Source organism: Staurois parvus, unplaced genomic scaffold, assembly GCF_062004578.1.
Source record: "Staurois parvus isolate SC_StPar_1 unplaced genomic scaffold, SC_StPar_1.0 ptg000025l, whole genome shotgun sequence".
Lineage (NCBI taxonomy): Eukaryota > Metazoa > Chordata > Amphibia > Anura > Ranidae > Staurois > Staurois parvus.
Genome location: NW_028317821.1, coordinates 6,410,188 through 6,430,225, shown reverse-complemented (window position 1 = coordinate 6,430,225; position 20,038 = coordinate 6,410,188). Strand labels below are relative to the sequence as shown.

Below are 20,038 nucleotides of genomic sequence, written 5' to 3'. Positions count from 1 at the left end.
GTTCCTTGACTCACAAAAATTTGAGAAGGTCATGTACCACAACACACAGTAATGTAATATTTGTATGTGGCATGTTTGTTTTTCTGTCCTTTAAGGTTCCCTAACCTGCATGCATTAACATGATCACAAGAACAGCAAAGTGTTAATGGATTCTAAAGCGTTTGTGTTAGAAAAGTAGAGTTTAACAATGGCAGCCTTCATATTTTCTCTTTAAGATAAATGTTATAATTTTAGCACAGTATTTATTAGTTGCATTAGTAGTTTGCCCATCAGTTTCTTTGATCCTTGTAGAACTCTTCTTGAAATAATTTTCAGGAAAATATTACATTAATAAATCAAAACTGATACTTATAGACACCATCATTTACGGAAAATAGTGAAAGATATAAAGATTAACTCTCTGGTAATTAGGCTTTATTTATTGTTAATTTGTGTACTTCTGGAGTGTACCAGTTTAAAATCTTTTGTTCTCAATAACTTTGGCTACGTATACCAAATGAATGGCGACAACATTCTAATCGCATGTCATAAGCAGTAATTTAGGGGTTAGTTCCGTGTTAAACAATGTTCTTCTGTTACCACAGCAACACACATACAACTGCAGACTGACAGCTATGGTTAATTATGCCTTTGCTTTCTCTGCTCAACACAATTGAGTCTCAGTCTACCATGTAACACTGCTTCTACAACATTTCTTTTTTTTCACTAGTTGGCTTTAAAATGGCTGAAACAACGGCACTATTGCCTAAAATCTTCTTTTCCAGAAGAGATGAAGGAGAAATGTCTTTTGTCATTGAGGGACAGAGACGAATCACAGCAGGGAACAACAGCTGCACCCAGTCTCTAGACATTGGGCGGAAAAGGTTCTTACCAGAAGAGGTGAAGATCAGATGTCTTACAGCTAGGGCATACACTGCCAACACCAGATTGTGGGCACCAGGTTAGTAGCAACGAGAACTTTTTTAAAAGTAATTGACACACACACACAGACATACTCTGTTGGCCCAGGATCTCAGGGCTGTGTGCCTTTGGTGTGGGACCTGCTGATAAGCAGGACAATAGTGTAGAAACAGTGTTAGGATCAGATAAGGCATTTGATCACTTTGGTGTTAGGTTTAGGTGGTTAATTCATGTTGGGAAAGGGAGGAGCTAAAGGATCCCACTGTACCTTCAGTCCCCTGCCAACTGTGATAAACACTGGTGCTAATGTCATAACTTGGTCTGATGACATTGCAGCCATGTGTTTTGTGAACGACCAAGCGTAGGCCTAGGGGAAGACATGAGCCCAGTACCGGTGTCTCTCATACATGCAGTGCTGATGTTGCCGTGGGTTGGGAGTAGAGCTATACAGTCCAGCGATGCAAAGAGAACTAATTTTAAGGTTCTTTTTTTTTTGTTAATTCTTTATTTAAGGGATTGCAACATCCAACATAAAAAAAATTGTTTACTACTATGTACATATCCAGCGTAAGATTTCACATATTACAAGGAACATCGTAGAAACTACACAGAAAAAGCAACATGTAAATACCTATTATGCACAGATATAAACAGACACATACTGCAAGATCAAACCATATAAGACCGCTCCTGCAACATATATAAGTTTGTTACCTGGAGTCAAATACGGAAATAGACAGCTAAGGGCATGCATATCCCCAACCAGAAGGTTTTTTTTTACAATTTTCCAAGACAGAAAGAGGAAGAAAAAAGATAAAGGGAGAGATGAAAATAATTTTTTTAAGGTTCTTGAAAAAGTTGACATTAAATTACAACGCAGCAGAAGTTAAAATAAAAACTGTGAAGACTTCTTACGCTATGAAAATGATGGTGCTTGGAGTTGTACTTTTACAGCATACTGCAAAAGTTTGTTGTACTCTTCATCAGTTGTATACTAATGTAGAATCTCTCAAATCCCAGCCTTAATGTCCCTTGTGTGGCTATGACATCTATTTTGTAACTTTTATACTAAGGTTGGCCAGTATCTGGGGTAAGAAAGGGGACAGCACAAGAGAGGTAGCTAATGAGCAGGAAGTCCTGTCCAGGACACGTCAGTTTGCTGGAAAGGCCTAGATTCACATTGCACCAAAGTCAGTACGTCCTGCAGTCTCTGGCCAGATTTCCTATATTATATGTGAAAGGTGCAGCGTTTGTAAACAATATGTATGCAGAAGTCCTTGGTGGATCAAATAATAAAGGATATGGGGTAGTCCCGCAAATACAAATGAGTATAAATAGTTGAGGTGACTTTGATATCCGTGTAGAGGTGGTAATGAAATGCGCACTCACCGGACGCGCATATTAAATGCGCCTTGTGTATAATTATCCTGCTGCCAGGTGATGGGTGGTCTTCCCTCTATCGGATCCTAGGTAAGTTGTCCTCCTCAAAAGGTCCCCCTATTTGGTCCTAGTGGATGTTGCCACTCCGGATGGCCTGGGTGGTAAGTAGTAATCCGTTCTTGGAGTAGGTCTGTGGGCTAGAACACTCCCCCAGGGGGCGACAAGAACACTCCCATAGTGTAGTATGTTAAACCCAAATATTTTTATTAAGGTGCATCAGGTAAAAATAGATATACAACGTTGCAGACAGTAGTCTGTAAAGGGACTGACCAGCTGGTAATTAAAGATGGCCGCCGGAGCTCCACGTTACTCCACACCACGCCGTGACGTCACGCCGCCGGAGCAACGTGGAGCTTCGGCGGCCATCTTTAATTCAACACTAGGGGCAGAAGTGGCCTGGGCAGAACAATATTATATGGGGCAGTACACTTGAGCTCATCGCACAGGCTTAGCAGCTTCTCTGTCTTTCCTTGGGATCCATTAGCTACCGGGATCAGCCTTCCTGTTTACAGTGAGGGAGGGGGGAGTGGATGTGGCCAGCAGAGCAAGCAGCTGGAACAGCAGCAGCAGGACAGTGCTAGATTTCCTTCTGCTCCAGACTGATAATAAGGGTCTCCTTCTCTCCCCTTCACATTTCTGCCATCATCAATGTCTGTGCAGTGTACACCTCCCAATATGCCCACTCAGAGCACACACCATTCACTATCTCCATTCTCTATTGGAGAAGGATGGGCAGGGGGGGGGTCTGTGTTGGGGTCCCCACTGATCACTGCCCTGCAATCCTGGCTGGGTGTCTCCTCTTACTGGAGAAGAGTGGGTGGGGGGTCTGTGTGGTGGTCCCCTCTGAGGGCCTACTGCAGTCCTTAGCTTGGGGTCTCCTTCTCCTGGAGAGTGGTGTAAAGGGAGGTGTATATGGGGTTCCCCTCTGATATCAATCCTTACTGTCAAATATTAAAAGCACTGATGACTTGGAGTACACTTTTCATTTTCATATATTAAGTTGTAATAGTGTCAAAATAATTATTATGGACTGTAAACAGAGCCAAGCTTATGCAAGGAACAGAAAGTAGCAAGGGGTTAAAATAGGAAGGAGAGCACTGTAATTGGTTTTAAAAGAGACCAATGAGGAGGCTGGGATTGTACAACAAGGAAGAAAAAATGGCCAACAATAAATGACCTTGCATGCTTTCTTTCTAGCACAGAGGCAAGGCATTCACCAGGTTCAACTTCTAGCAAACTCTCACATTTCATCATTAGTGCAACATTGCTGCAGTGTGTCGCAATGTTTCAGGGTCAAGGTACACTGAATATCTCATGCCCATACAGAATAGGAATCAAACAGAAAGAATCATCAGAGTATAATATTGTTTATTTAAAATCTCAATAAAAAACATCAAAAGTAACACTCAGGTACTGTGTCCAACCTGGCACCTCTGAATCATCTGCCAAAGCTCTACTGTCTGTTGCTGCCGCTCCAACCAGCATGGGAGCTAGTGTGTATTCCAAAAGGTGGCTCCTACACGCTTCGTCACATCCAGGATGTCATCAGGAGGCGTGGTCAACGCCATGTATTCCACCATATTTATACCATGCCATTAGACATGATTAGATAAAACTTAAAGCTGCACATATTGATTCCAAATTAATACCACCATCATATACGGCTATTGGCAGGTGATTCCTACAATGAACATATGATTTTTTTACTAAAAATAACATATCATAAAATAAATAACCCTCCAAACAAATTAATCAATGCTGTATAAGCCTCAGTATTCCCATCTTGTGGTGCAAGATGGACATGCACCATTCTGCTAATCCAATGGTTTATACGCTATTTATCTCCATCATGTGGAGCAGAACTAAAAGTACACATATCAATAAAACCCATAATGCCTAGGGCTAGAATAAACTAGAAATCTGTGTCTCATTCTGTAAGACCGCTTTTCTTAAATTGGACCCCCTCCAATATTTTTTAACTCTGTCAATGACATAAAAAGTGAGTAAGCTAGGATCCCTATTATGAAAAAGATGAAAGTGTCTGGAGACACTACGTCTCTGGTAATCCTTTTGTATATTATTCATGTGTTTGTTAATCCATACTGAAAGCTTCCTGGTTGTCCTATCAACATATTGCAGGTAGCATGGATATTCCAGTACATATGAGCTATCAGAACTGATAAATTCATGGATATCAAATTGTTTACCTGTATGTTTAGATTCACATATTGTGCTCTTCCTAATATTATCTTTACTCATTTTGCATGGGCTTACATTTGTAAGATTCCACCCTAACTAAAATGGTTGTTTGTGTTTTTTGGGAGTTTGAAATATTTTTAACTAACCTAGTTTTAAGGCCCGAAGCTTTCCTATAGATGAACTTCGGTTTATTCGGCAATATGGTATGGAGGGAGCTATCTTTCAGGATAGGCCAATGTTTCTTAATTATTATTTCTATATCTTTATACTGTCTATTATACCTGGTGATGAAGGCTAGATAAAACTCTCACGGACTTGCTTTACTACCCTTCAATAGTTGCCCCCTATCTAATCCTCCTACAGCTTTCCTAATATTCTCTAGGTGATCTTTTTTTTCAGTATTGATTAGCTAGAAATCTTTTCATTAGCACTACAGTTTGTGCATAGCTCCTCTTATGAGACCAGTTACGTCCTATTTTCATATGCTGATTTTTAGGTAACCCCCTTCACCCATTAAGGCTACGTTTACACTAGCTTTGTCAGCAGGCGTCAGACAGAACGCTTCTCAAACGCCTATGAAAATTCTGCACATGGCAGTACACAGTGCTGTCCACACGGAAGCGGAAGCATTAGCGTTAGCGTCGCAGGAAAACTGACGTGTCGAGTCAGGAAGAGTTGAAGCCTCCCATTCAAGTCTATGGTGCCACTCCGCAAACGCCTATCAACCACCTCAAAACCGCGCATAGGGCGTTTTGGGAGCTTTGGAGAGCGTTTGAGGAGCTTTAAAAGCACTTCCCAAATGCCTGTCTAATGCCTGTCAAACGCTATAGGGGTGTTTGGCAAGAGTTAGAAATAAAGTCAAGTGTGAACGAGCCCTTATACCAAAAGGAGATACTCTGCATCGCCATTTGCAAGGCCTCCACAACAAGCTTTCTTTGTATTCTTTTCAAACTAGTTTATTCTTTCAGTGCCCATTTAACAGCTGACAGCCCATACTCTTGCTTTATTTTGGTGTATAAAGACTCTATGTCTACTGTCACCAATATACTGTTCCTATCAATATTAACTCCTTGAAGCTGCATAATAATATCCTTACTGTTCTTGACATAAAAGGGACTATTTTTTTGTTACAATATTTTTATTAAGAAAGTTTTGTTTTTAAGAATATAACAAGCTCAAAATACTCCCTCGCAGGGGCAGAGCAGAACAATAACACATAAACAGAGACATCCTGCTGACTTGTATTAGTCAAATAACGAAATGAAATTTCCAGTGACATCAAGAAGAGATGGCTAAAAGCCGAACCAAATAGCAGCAGTAATCCAACATAATATCGAAAAAAGAAGAGAAAAGAAAAAAGGTTAGACGAAAAGAAAACAAAAGGGAATCAGAAAGGACTATAGGAGGCCATAACTAGTAGGAGGCAGGGATGACAAGGAATAACATATCCACGGTTCCAAAACCTTAAGGAATCTCAGATGAGAAACATGAAGAATGCTAGACATCTGTTCATTGAACAACATAGCATTTATCTGGGTCTTCACCCCCTGGAAGACAACCGAAGGGGTTCTCCAAGCTTGAGCTATAGCACGTTTGGCCGAAATAAAAAGGTAGGATGCGAATTTCTGCTGAGACCTAGACAGACCCAAAATTGGGCAATGCAGGAGGGCCACCTTTGCATCCCTATGGATATCCCTCCGTAATATGTAATAGCGTTGTAGCAAACCAAAAACCCTAGACCAGAAGCCTATCAATCGCGGGCACGACCACCAAATGTGCAGGATGTCCCCGCATAGACCACAGTTCCAGAAACACCTATCTCCGCCAGTCGGATTAAAGTGAACAGTCCGGGTCGGGATCCAGTACCACCGCAAGAGAAGTTTATAGGCTGCCTCAAGAGTGACTGTATTGAATGAACATTTTGCCACCATCCCCCAGGCCCAACACCACTCCTCCGCCGCAATCGAGACATCCAAATCTCGCTCCCAATGAGATACATATGACAGTGGTGATGAGGAGGACCTACTGTTAAGAAAGGCATAAATTACAGAAATGAGACCAGGGGACCCTGAGGAATGCTGACAGACGTGTTCAAATGGCGTTTTGCGGTAAGGATATGTAGAGGTACGACGGAGGGATAAAACCCAGTGGCGCAACGGCAAATACCAATAATAATCCCGTGGCGGGACCCCCCTTGCCTCTCGAAGAGATTCCCATGATGGAAACGTACGAGAACTCATGAAATCATGTACAATGACAAAGCCATGGGAGGTCCACCAAGAGAAAGAAGGGGGATGTTCTAGGCCTGGTGGAAATAGAGGATTATGTGTAATCGGCAAAAGAGGTAGAAACGATGATATCAAATTACCCGAATATTTAACAGAATCCAAGGTTCGTAAACTGTGAGGCATGATGGGCTCAAATCCGGAGGACGCATCTTAGGCGGGAGCCAAAGCAATGCAATGCGGGAGCCAAAGCAAAGCAAAGCAATGGGTAATTTCAGGAGTACCCATAACGGGATATCTGTCTTGGCATGAAACATAGACAGCTGGGAAATCTGAGCCAGCAAGTAGTATCTAGAAATATGTGGAACTCCCAAACCGCCCAGTAATCTATGAGTATACAGAGTGGCTCTAGGCACTCTGGGACGTTCATGAGCCCAAATGAAACGGAAAATCTGGCTTTGCAGTACACAAAGAAAAGATGCAGGGACCTGAATAGGGACAATGCGGAGAAAGTACATAATCTTCGACAAGATAGTCATCTTAACAGCATTTATCCGGACAATCCAAGATAAAGAAGGAAACTGCCAAGAATGAAGCAGGGAAGTAACAGAGTGCAATAAGGGGTAATAATTAGCCGGAAATAAGGCAGAGTAGGAAGAAGTAAGTGTACCGCCAAGATAAGCCAGAAAATTGGATGTCCAACGGTAAGGAAATTGTGTCTGCAACCATTCAACCAGGTCGGCAGGGAGCGTAATATTCAATGACGTGGTTTTAGACAACTTGATGTGAACGCCAGATATAGTAAAAAAACGGTCCAATATGACCTGGAGATTGGGGAGAGTGATGAGAGGATTGATTAAACCAAAAGAGCATCATCTGCATGAAAGTTGGCCTTATATTGAGTGCCAGCATAGGGAACACCAGAAATATCTGGGTGATTTCGAATGGCTGCAGCTAGAGGTTCAAGGGCGAGAACAAAAAGAGCAGGTGATAATGGGCATCCCTGTCTCATGCCCCTGAAAATAGGAAAAAATGAGGAAAAGAAACCTGCATATTTAACAGAGGCCAAGGGGGATGAGTATAATGCTGAGATACAAGCCAGAAATGCGTCACCAAACCCCCATCTAGACAGCGTATATGTCAAGTACTCCCAAGAAAGCGAATCGAATGCTTTATAAATGTCCAGGGATAAAAGGAACCCTGGTATTCTGCGGCAATGCAAAATATGAATGAGATGGATGACTTTACGGATGTTATTAGCAGCTTGTCGTCCCGGAATGAAGCCAACCTGATCTCGATGAATAAGTGAGAGTAGGTACTTATTAATTTGAGTGCTCAGAACCTTTCCCAGAATCTTCAAGTCCACATTTAACAGCGTGGTCTAAAAGCTTGCGGTTCAAAGGCATCTTCAGATTTCATAGGGATCATAGTGCCTGAAGAGACTCCAAAGAAAGCCGGGAACCCTGCTTCAAAGAATTGAAAAAGGCCGCCAAGTGAGGAACCAGAACGGTGGCAAATTTTTTATAGTAGAGCCCAGAAAATCCATCTGGGCCTGGAGCCTTGGAAGCCTTCAAAGATTTGATGGCTTCATAAAGTTCAGATTCAGAGATACCCACATTCAGGGCATCACGGGCTGCAATGGATAAAGAGGGTAGATGCAGCTCAGCGAAATACCTATCAGCATGTTCAACGACAAAAGTGTTCGGTTTTTGGTAAAGAGAGGACAAAAAATCCGCAAATCTATAAGTAATATTCTCAGGGTCAGAGGTAAGGCCACCGCCCCTCATTTGGAGTTGAACAGGTGTATGCATGCGACCTAGCGAATTAAGCTTTTTGGCCAACATTGGCCCGGTTTATTGGCGCATGTATAAAACCTATGTCCGGCCCAGCACAAAGCCTTCTCAGCTCGTGCAGTGGAAAGAAGATCAAGTTGAGCAGTCACCACATCTCAAGCTTTCCTATTGACTGCAGTCGGGCAGGCTTTCCAAGTAGCATCTACCACAGCCAATTTCAAGGTCAATTCCAACATCCTCTTCTCTCTGGCCCGTTTCCTGGATGAGGCAGTCTGAATCAAGTGACCCCTAATGGTGGCTTTGTGAACCTCACACAGAGTGACGGCCAAGGATACAGAAAAAGGGACTATTTTTAACTAGGGGTTGTAGATAGGTATCTATATACACCCCCAATCGTGCATACAGGGAGTTTATTCCACTAATAATAGGTCATTGTCACTTGATACATTGCACACAAAACCGCAGTGTTCGCAGAATCAGGCCTGATCTCTGTTAGCATTTGCCCGTAAATTTTGATGACTCTCATATGCAGCAGAGTGCCAGTACTAGTGCCGCTCTACCTTTTGGTGAACTGGCAAGTACCAGCAGTCTAGTACATCTTGGTCTTTCACATACCTCCTTGATTTTTGGAGCTGTTTTTCACAGAATATCTGTATGCGTTGATTGTGGATCAAAGCAATTTATATGCACAACAATTTGTCGCCGCCAACCCAAATTCAAACCTTGCCAGACCAGTCGCATGGAAACTCATTACGGTTTTCGAATTTACATTTTTTTGGGGCCTAACCCTCAATATGGGCATTACTAAAAGAAATGAATTGCGGTTGTATTGGTCCGCAGACCCGATTCATCATATGCCCGTGTTCTCTGCTGCCATGGCCAGGCATAGATATGAGAGTATAATGTGTTTTATGCATTTCAACGACAATACACTCTGTCATCCTCAGGGTAACCCTGAATTTGAATGGCTCCACAAAATTCAGCCCCTAGCAAATCACCTTAACCAAAAATTTAGAGATGTCTATACTCCCCAGCAAAACATCTGCATTGATGAGTCCCTCATTAATTTTTCTTGCATTCAAACTATTTCTCCCCAGCAAGCATGCCAGATATGGGGTCAAGATGTAGAAGACCTGTGAGAGGACAACAGGCTATACTTATACGTTTCGGATTTACGAGGGAAAAGATAGTCACGTGGAGCCCCCTGGATGTCCAGACTACATGGGGAGCAATGGCAAGATAGTTTGGGACTTGGTGTCATCCTTTTTCCATATGGGGTACCACTTATACGTGGACAATTTTTATTCAAGCGTGCCACTATTTAGACATTTGTTCAATCTTGGAACTGGTGCTTGTGCAAAGTGTGACCTAATGTGTGCCCGCCATTATAAGTGGGTGGATGCAGGGCGGTATATTCTAATGGTGGGCATACCACACACTTTTTCTGGCAGAGATTTCTTCTCATTTTTGTCATTCAGTCCACAGGCTGCATACAAAAAAAAAAGAACATAGTATATATACCCAACAAGGACCAGCGACGTACTGGTACATCACTGGACTTTGAATGCTTACACCAGGACGATACGTTTTTTTCAGCCAGGGATCGGCTTTCATGTAAAAGCAATCCTAGTGGCTAATTAGCTGCAGGATTAATTTTACAAGCAGTAGGAGATGATTCGTCCCCTCCCCCGCTGCCTTCCCTGGCCTTCTCGGGCAGTCTCATGCCATCGGGGGAACCTGAGAATGCAGCTGGTGTTTCTGCCAGCTGACCATAGAGCTGATTGGAGACCAGAGTGGTGCCAATCATCTATAGTCTAAGAATTCGGACGCTACAAGCATTTCATCATTTCAGTTTCGCAGGATATAAACAGCACCATTTGTAAATTAGGAAAGCATCTGATCACACAGATTTTGATTTGATTAGATAATGTAAGAGCAGAGGAGATACCTAGAGCCTGATAGGATAGACCCCAGATTTCTCAAAAAAGAATATATGACAATGCCCATTGAAGTTATGGGGGATATTTGCATTCCCTGTTATAGCATTAAAAGTGGTAAAAAAAAATGAAAGGTACAAATGTAAAAATAATAAAAAAGAATCAAAATAACTAAAAAAAAATCGCCCCTCCCATGTGCACACACCTGTGTGCACAAGCCTTGACCCTGTGCCGGTATGTAAACAGCGGTTGCACCATGCATGTGAGGTATCGCCGTGAACGTCAGATCAAGGGCAGTAATTCTAACACTAGACCTCCTCTGTAAATCTAAAATGGTAGCTTTTAAAGGCTTTTAAAGTGTTGCCTATGGATATTAAAAATGTTTGCAGTTTGTCGCCATTGCACAGGGCATGCACAGCTTTAAAGCATATCATGTTTGGTATCTAGTTACTCGGCATACCATTATCTTTTATATTTTATGAAATAATTGGCCAATATATTGTGTTTTTGTGCATTAAAAGTAAAAAAAGTGTATTTTTTAAAAAAAAATTTGCATTTGAAAAATCGCTGCGCGAGTACTATGTGCCATAAAAAATTGTAGTACCCACCATTTTATTCACTAGGGTGTCTGCTTTAAAAAAATTTATAATGTTTGGGGGTTTAAATTAATTTCCTAGCAAAAAATACTGATTTTTTTCATGTGAACAAAAATTGTCAGAAAAGGCTTGATCTTCAGGTTGTTAGAAGAGTGAGTGATGTGTGGCATAAACTTCTAATGCTGGGCATAGAATGGGGTGTCTACTTTCTAGGAAGGGGTCATTTGGGGGGGTTGGTGCTATCCTGGCATGTCAGGGCCTTCGAAACTGTGATAGATAGTGAGGAAGTGTAATGAGGAAGTTACGCACCTTCAGGCTTTCAAAGTGGTCATTGGATTTCAGGCTCCTGTATGTGGCTAGGCTCCCAAAAAGTCTCACACAAGTGGTATCCCCATACTCGGTAGAAGTAGCAGAATGTATTTTGGGGTGTAATTCCACATATACCCATGGTTTGTGTGAGAAATAAATCATTTAAATGACAACTTTGTGGAAAAATAAAAACAAATGTTTTGTCATTTTCCAGAGACTTGCGGAAAAAAAATAAATCTTCCATGGACTCAATATGCCTCTCAGCAGATAGCTTAGGGTGTCTACTTCCCGAAAAGGGGTCATTTGAGGGTGTTTGTAGTATCCTGGTATTTTAGCACCTCAAGAAATGTGATGGGCAGTCAGAAAGTAAAAGCTGTGTAAATTCCATTATCTATACCAAATTTTGTAGACGCTGTAACTTTCACACAAAGCAATCAATACTTATTGGTATTTTTTAACCAAAAACATGTAGCAGAATACATTTTGGCCTAAATTTATGACGAACTTTTAGTTTTTTTTTTTATATTTTTTATGACCGAAATGATAAAATATTGTTTTTTTCAAAAAAAAAAATTTTTCTTCAAAAACTTTTCTGGTTATAGCGGCAAAAATAAAAAGTGCACAGGTGATCAAATACCACCAAAAGAAAGCTCTATTTGTGTGAAAAAAGGACATAAATTTCATTTATGTACCGTATTGCATGACCGCGCAATTGTCCGTTAAACTAGTGTGGTGCTGTATAGCAAAAAAATGGCGCAAATTGCAGTATCTATACCTCTATATATATATAGTTTGTAGATGCTATAACTTTCACACAAAGCAATCAATATACACTTATTGGGATTTTCTTTACCAAAAACATGTAGCAGAATACATTTTGGCCTAAATTTATAACTAACTGAGTTTACTATATATTTTTTATAGCTAAAAGTAAAAAATATTGTTGTTCTTCAAAATTTGTGGTCTTTTTTTGTTTATAGCGTGAAAAATAAAAAGCGCACAGGTGATCAAATACCAACGAAAGAAAGCTCTATATGTGTGAAAAAAGGACGTAAATTTCGTTTGGGTGCAGCATTGCATGACCGCGCAATTATCAGTTGAATTAGTGCAGCGCCGAGTAGCAAAAAGAGGCCTGGTCATTAAGGGGGGTAAATCCTCAGGAGGGCAAGTGGTTAATATTATGCTCTACCATGCTTTTAAAAACATCAACATATTGATGTTCCTTAGGTTTAGGATTGACTACATATTTATTTTTCAAGCTCACTGTGCTGGATACCTATGGACACTAAATCAATTGGAGTTGTTTTCTCCATAGCAAAATGATTTTTAATGTTTATTTTATGAACAAATTTTTGTAAATCAATATAAGTTTCAAACTTGTCAAGCATTTTATATAGTGCAAATGTTAGCCTTAGTAAAAAACTTGTAATTCCTCCTTGGTGAATGTGATGTCTGTGAGATAAAAATAATTTTCCCTAAGCTTCTCTTTTCCTTTTTCTTACCCCCTCTGCATTGTCACCTCCTAGCCCTGTTGGATCGTTTGGATATCTGTTGGTCACTCTTTGGTCCTGATGGATTCTGTAGTGTTCTCTATATTCTCTCTGACCCTCCCCCCCCAAATATGGAGGTCTGCTATAAGGTGGATTTCTATATCCTCCATACCCTTTTCCTTGGCCAATAGGGGGTCTATTGGGGAAACCATTTCCATAATATGGGTTATTACCTTTCCTGTATAGGTCCAGTGAAGCATTATTTAAGGGTGAGTATCTGTTACCCTGTACCTCTGAATGACCAGCCAAGGGATGAAAACTGACCAGACACAGTCAGTTTAGAATAAGAAAAGTGACTGGCAGGATCAACCAGGTACTTCAGATGGAAGATGTACATGAAAATGATAGAGTGTGAATTAAAACAAAATATGTGAACACATACATATGTAACAAAAAAATATTTAAGGTAACATACAATTTACCTTATCCTGTAGACACAGCAGGACGTGAGAGGAAATCTCAAATAAAACCTGATTACTGGTTACTGACTGGTTTTAAACCTTTATCAATGAATCCAAAACTAAAAGAAAAAGTTTAAGCTTTAGATATACTTTAAAAGCTATTGTTTGCTCATGTAAAACTCTTTATAGTTAACTGTGTGCTTCTCCAATGTTAAAAAAGCAGCTAGGAACAAATTATAACTATCCTTTTAGCATGGCATTAGCTAGATTCCAGCAGACTGTGTGGGCCGTGTGCTGGGAATGTTCTTACCTCTCTTTGTACAGCAGTCCTTTCATTGCCATTGTGTGTAATGTACATAATTGGTTTAGCAAAATGAATATAATGTACCACTGACAGAGGTTCTCAGCAATATAGAACATTAAGGTGTTGTAATTATCAACTGTATAATTATTGCCTAACTACTGTTTCCACTTGAGGTAAATCATATTTGTTTTTATGGTGATTTGATCATTTAGCAACCGGTCTGCATGCAGCAACTCAGTATTTCCATCTAATCAGTATGAGAAATCTAGTAGAAGTTTTAGAGCACTTGCAGACCAAAGCCACTTATTAATTTAACATCCACACTAACTTTTATAAACCAATTGAAATCTTTACCATACCATAACAAACACTGTCATTTAAAGCAGAGCTCCAGGAAATGTAAAAATTATCCCCACTGCAAGAGTTGGCTGCTGGTTTAAGTCTTGGCAACATATGAAAGAAGATTTTACAAGATCCTCTGTTACACTACGCTGCTAGACCAGTCCCCAGTGTCTTCTCCCCCATGCTTCAGCAGTCCTGACATCATCAACATCTATTCAGGGTCCACAGCTCAGCATTGGACATGATGACACAGAGGGACAGTCCACCGTCAGAGCATGGGGGAGCATCATCTGCTGGGGCAGTGGAGGATCAGGTAAGTTATAGTGCTTTCAACCTACTGCTTTTTAAAAATGCCCCTTGGGGTACTTGTATCTGAGTTTTATTTTCATATGTACTTCTCTGAACTGGTCATCTCTTTTGTCTGATTTGTTTCTATTTGAGATACAGCAATGAGCCTTTAATGGAGAGGACTTAAAGTACCTAGCTTGCACATTCACATAGCTCAGTAATTGGTGTTACCAAAACACCAGATTCCTGATTAAATGTTGATTTCCCATTCAGAGCAAAGTGACACAGTCTTTTGATGGCTTCCAACCCCCACTGCTACTTATCTTACCTGCTTCCACTGTTACCCCACTCATCTACCAGAAACCTGAATAAAGAGCCCTGTGCAAACTTTATGTTAGCCTGTGTTAAACTGGCCATATATGGATTGAAATTCATCCAGTTCCGCAGGGACCAACCAAATTTCAATCCATCTATGGCTGCTCTCATTTGAGAGGAGCCAACCTGTTGATCAATTCCTCTCAAACAGGAATGTTTGAACATTTGCGCTTGATCACCACTGCTATCAGAATGCAATAGTACAGCAGGAAGGATTTCCCCATCCACCTTGAATGTATGAATGAGGGATCAGTTCAGTTTTTTTTTGATCAGTTTGCTGGCTGATTAAAAAAAAGAAAAGGAATAATGTATGGACAGCTTAAGTGCTCATACACTCTATAGACATTTCAGACTAATTGCTAACAGTCTGGATGCTTAGGCATCAAGAACTGCATCATTGGAGGAAGGGGGACGGTTATATACTTCCCCATAATTTGAAATACTGAATATCTCCGAGGGCCCTAGAAGGCAAACATAGTCGGGAAAGCACAACAAAGATACATATCAGTGAGATGAGAAGAGTGTTAGACAAAGTATCTGTTTACTTTAAGCAATGCAGTGGTCTGGCACCTTAAAGTGGTACTAAAGATTTAATGTTTTTTACCTTAGTACATCCTCCTCAGCATAAAGGTAAAAAACCATCTGTGTCCAGTATCCACTCAGCCCTTCACCCTCTCCTACCTTACGTGAGCCCCATCTCGATCCAGCGGCGTGCTCAAGAGCAAAGGCTCTCTCCACTCTTTCCCTACTCACATGGCAGATTGATACCAGTGAAAGCCATTGGCTCCTGCTGCTGTCAATCAAATCCTATGATGGAGTGAGGGACAGGGCAAAACCCTACTGTCTATATCTATGGATGCAGGTAGCAGGGCTCGGGAGCGAGCCCTCACAAGTACCCCCCTTAGCAAGCAGCTTGCTTGAAGAGGTACTCCAAAGGGGGAAGGAGCCAGGAGCAAGAGCAGGGGACCCCAGAAGAGGAGGATCAGGGCTGCTTTGTGCAAAATCACTGCACAGAGAAGATAAGTATAATACACTACATTGCCAAAAGTATTGGGACGCCTGCCTTCACACGCACATGAATTTAATGGCATCCCAGTCTTATTCCATAGGGTTTAATATTGAGTTGGCCGAACCTTTGGAACTGTAACAGCTTCAACTCTTCTGGGAAGGCTGTTCACAAGGTTTAGGAGTGTGTCTATTGGAATGTTTAACCATTCTTTCAGAAGCGCATTTGTGAGGTCAGGCACTGATGTCAGATGAGAAGGCCTGGCTCACAGTCTCCGCTCTAATTCATCCCAAAGGTGTTCTATCAGGTTGAGGTCAGGACTCTGTGCAGGCCAGTCAAGTTCCTCCACCTCAAACTCACTCATCAATGTCTTTATGGACCTTGCTTTGTGCACTGGTGCGCAGTTATGTTGGAACAGGAAGGGGCCATCTCCAAACTGTTCCCACAAAGTTGGGAGCATGGAATTGTCCAAAATGTCTTGGTATGCTGATGCCTTAAGAGTTTCCTTCACTGGAACTAAGGGGCCAAGCCCAACCCCTGAAAACAAACCCACACCATAATCCCCCCTCCACCAAACTTTACACTTGGCACAATGCAGTCAGTCAAATACTGTTTTTCTGGCAACCGCCAATCCCAGACACATCCATCAGATTTCCAGACAGAGAAGCATGATTCGTCACTCCACAGAACACGTCTCCACTGCTGTACGGTCAAGTGATGGCATGCTTTACACCACTGCATCCAACACTTTGCATTGCACTTGGTGATATAAGGCTTGGATGCAGCTGCTCGGCCATGGAAACCCATTCCATAAGGCTCTCTACGCACTCTCGTTGTACTAATCTGAAGGCCACACAAAGTTTGGAAGTCTTTAGCTATTGACTCTGCAGACAGTTGGCAACTTCTACGCACTATGCGCTTCAGCATGCGCTGACCCCGCTCTGTCATTTTACGTGGCCTACCACTTCATGGTTGAGTTGCTGTTTCTTCCACTTTGTTATAATACCACTAACAGTTGACTGTGAAATATTTAGTGGCAAGAAAATTTCACGGATGGACTTATTGCACACGTGAAAACCTATTATGATACCACGCTTGAATTCACTGAGCTCCTGAGAGTGGCCCATTCTTTCAAAAATATTTGTAGAAGCAATCTGAATGTCTACATGCTTGATTTTATATACCTGTGGCCATGGAAGTAATTGGAACACCTGAATCCAATGATTTGGGTGTCCTAATACTTTAGGCAACATAGTTTATGTTTGTTATTAAAAGAAAGTGCAATTTTGTAGCTCATGTTTATGTGTGTTTTTCATGAGTTCCCATGCTTCCTGCTTTTTTATTTTTTCTTAGGAAAAGGAGACTCATTTTTAAGCACACAAACTTGCCAAAAATGCACCAAAAACACATGTACATGTGTGCATGTACATGTGTTTTTCATGAACTTTTCATGGCCTCCTATGGAGGTTTATGGGGCCAAATATGCACTATTCGGCACCAAAAGAGGCACCTGCACCTTTTCAATCATACTGTACCATGTTGCATAATGTGAACAAGCACCATAGATGATAAGTGCTCCAGTTTTAGTAAATCTCCCCTAAGGCATCTGATTGATACTAAATACATTAAAAAAGGCCTAGTTGATCAAAAGGATCTTCCATAAAGTTTGCTTGGACTACAAGTTATACATGTGGCAATGACAGAGTTAATGGCTCTTTCGCACTTGGAGACAGCCTTTTGGAAAATGCATGACTTGCTTTGCATTTACTGGAATGTAGACTGCTGGGCAGCATTGATTTGAAAGCACAAATGCTAGGTCTCTGCTGCATGCCGTTCTCTGTGAAATTGTTGAAGCAGCAGTCTCTGCTCCCTCAATTATTAATGATATCAATTTTTACCATGAAATATTAAATTTGCTTTATTTTGCCATTTTCTTACAAAATAATCCCAATACTAAGATCACAAAGCAAAATAAAATATACCATGCAAAGAACAAAGGTGTGAAGTTGCTAAATCAGAATACCTATGATTTCTTCCTGTACACCTACTGTCCACAAAACAAGTAGAGCTTGGAAACTATAATGGTCTGGTTCAACATGAGCTGGGGTCTCATTATAAAAGCTGCAGCAAAACAATCAGATCTCAAATTTCAAAGTATTTAATGTCGTTCCCTATGGGCAACATTTTCATTTTTCAAGTTGATAAAGGACACTACACATATAATATTTTATGATATAAAGATTATTATGGATTATTTGGGTTTTCTTTGAGCAAAAACCCATTACACACAACAGTGTTAAAAGGTTTTCAATCACCAATGAAAACATTTTTAATTTTTTTTTTAATATCAGTTCATAGTTGAAGTGGCATATCTCTGCAATACATGCACATTTCCCCATGTTTTGTCCCTTTAAAGACCCTCCAAGTACAGAAAAATACTTCTTGATCTGTCAGAAATGCACTCAGCTCCTACGTCCTGTAGTGAGCAGACAACACATAACATTTTTTGTCAACTTAAGGTGCTTCATACTGCCCTACTGTGCTTTTGCTAACAAGTGGTTTTCAAGTTAACTGCGCTTTCCAATATTCTTCTATGAGGTTCTGTGTAGTCTTAGTGCGGTTACAGAAATTGCACCAAAATGCCTGCATGCTGCATCTTTGCGTTTTCTTAAACCGCATCAAAACCACGAGACATGATATAAGTCTACGGGAAAGTACAGCTAACCCACACAACATAACAACATGAATGTATTCAGCTGCAACAGTATCATAATACTGAATAATAAGTTAGTGTATATGCTAACATCAAAATCATAATAAGTAATAACTTAGTGTAAAAATACACTATAGTCCATATATGAACTTGACTCCACACCACATCAAATTGTGACAACCATCAAATTGTGACAACCCAAAGTTCACATTGCCACAATTCGGTTTGGTGTGGAGTCACATTCATATATGGACTATTGTTTTTCACATTAAGCTATTACTTAATATGATTTTTTTTTTGTAATTAACTTTTAATTGATTTTCAAACATTTACAACAAACAAGGTTGCATAGAAACACGGTATGACAAACGCATAGTAGTAGAAGAGAAAAAACAGTAAAACAGGCTCATCAATGAGAGGTACATAGGTACATACATTGTCAATACAGAATAGTGAATTAGCAATCATTTTCAGACAATTTGAACAGACTAGTCAGAAGTAGAAGTATCCCATGGGTCTCAAACTGCTTCAAATGTAGGAACAGGATTAGCGTGTGAAGCACTTAGGTACTCCATTTTTCTAATCTCTGCTATAAACTTCATCAATTCCAATAGCATAGAGGGCATAGTAGAAAGCCAATGCATGGGAATGGTTCTCCTGGCCACTGTTAAAATGTGAGAGGAAAGTTTCCTTGCAAAATCGGAGCGGCCAGGAAAAGGTAGGCCCAACAAAATACTTAATATGATTTTGATGTTTGCTTATACACTAACACATTATTCAGTATTAGGATACTGTTGCATTGCCTAATCCATTCATTTTGTTATTTTAGTGTGGTATGTTGTGCACTGTGTAGGCTCAGCAGCAGCACATTGGTGTGTGTGTGTGTGTGTGTGTATATATTTATATATATATATATATATATATTATATAACATATTTTTGGTTGCGCAGGAGTAACTATTATTTTTTTTAACCCACACAAAAGTCTCAGCTAAGCTTCCTTTTTCCCAAAATGCAGCAGTATCTCATCGGGGCAGTGTAAAGCCACCCTACATATTGTCAGACCTGCCTTTCAACTATCCTGTGTCCACAACAAAAAGGCTAATCATTTTGTAATCTCAAGATAAAGACCAGGAGGGCTAATTGCTGTCCTTGAGATAACAGAGGAAGTTAGCACTGGATACAGGGCAGATATGAATTTCTGACATGATCAACAGGTATGTTTCCGCACGTATCAAATAAATATAACAAAACACTTCCAATGTTACATTTAACAGACCAAAGGAGAGCAGATAAGAGTAGTTTATTGTAAGGATTTAGGTACACTTCAAAATTACCAAGATGACATTGACATGAAATGACCATCACGAAACAACAAGAGACTGTTGCGTTTCATGAGTGTTTTCTTAGCGTGAGCTAAGAGTGCTCACCATTGGGACACTAGAGGAATGGCTAATGAAATGGAGGGTTTTTGGACCAATTTGAATAAAACCTAACTGTATATGTAGCGATACCCCTGTAGGAGCCTGCAATATTAAAGGTCCCCCAGGTATTTTCCTGTAGTTACACCGCAGCCAGGCACACAGTCACAGTCACTCCTTTGGCTCAATGAACAGTCCAGGGGTATGCTTTTCCAATGCTTTATAGTAGAACTTGAACTT

At 40.6% G+C, this 20,038-nt stretch overlaps 1 protein-coding gene across 1 annotated transcript in view; it reads left to right on the top strand.

Annotated features, from left to right (window-relative positions):
- Positions 1-668: 668 nt before the first annotated feature.
- The window catches only part of LOC149471212 (uncharacterized), a 140,708-nt gene continuing 121,338 nt past the window's right edge, over positions 669-20,038 (top strand). The window contains exon 1 of the mRNA XM_089694238.1: positions 669-940. Coding sequence (XP_089550364.1) covers positions 721-940 — 220 coding nt within the window. The 5' untranslated portion in view covers positions 669-720. The remainder of the gene's footprint in view (positions 941-20,038) is intronic.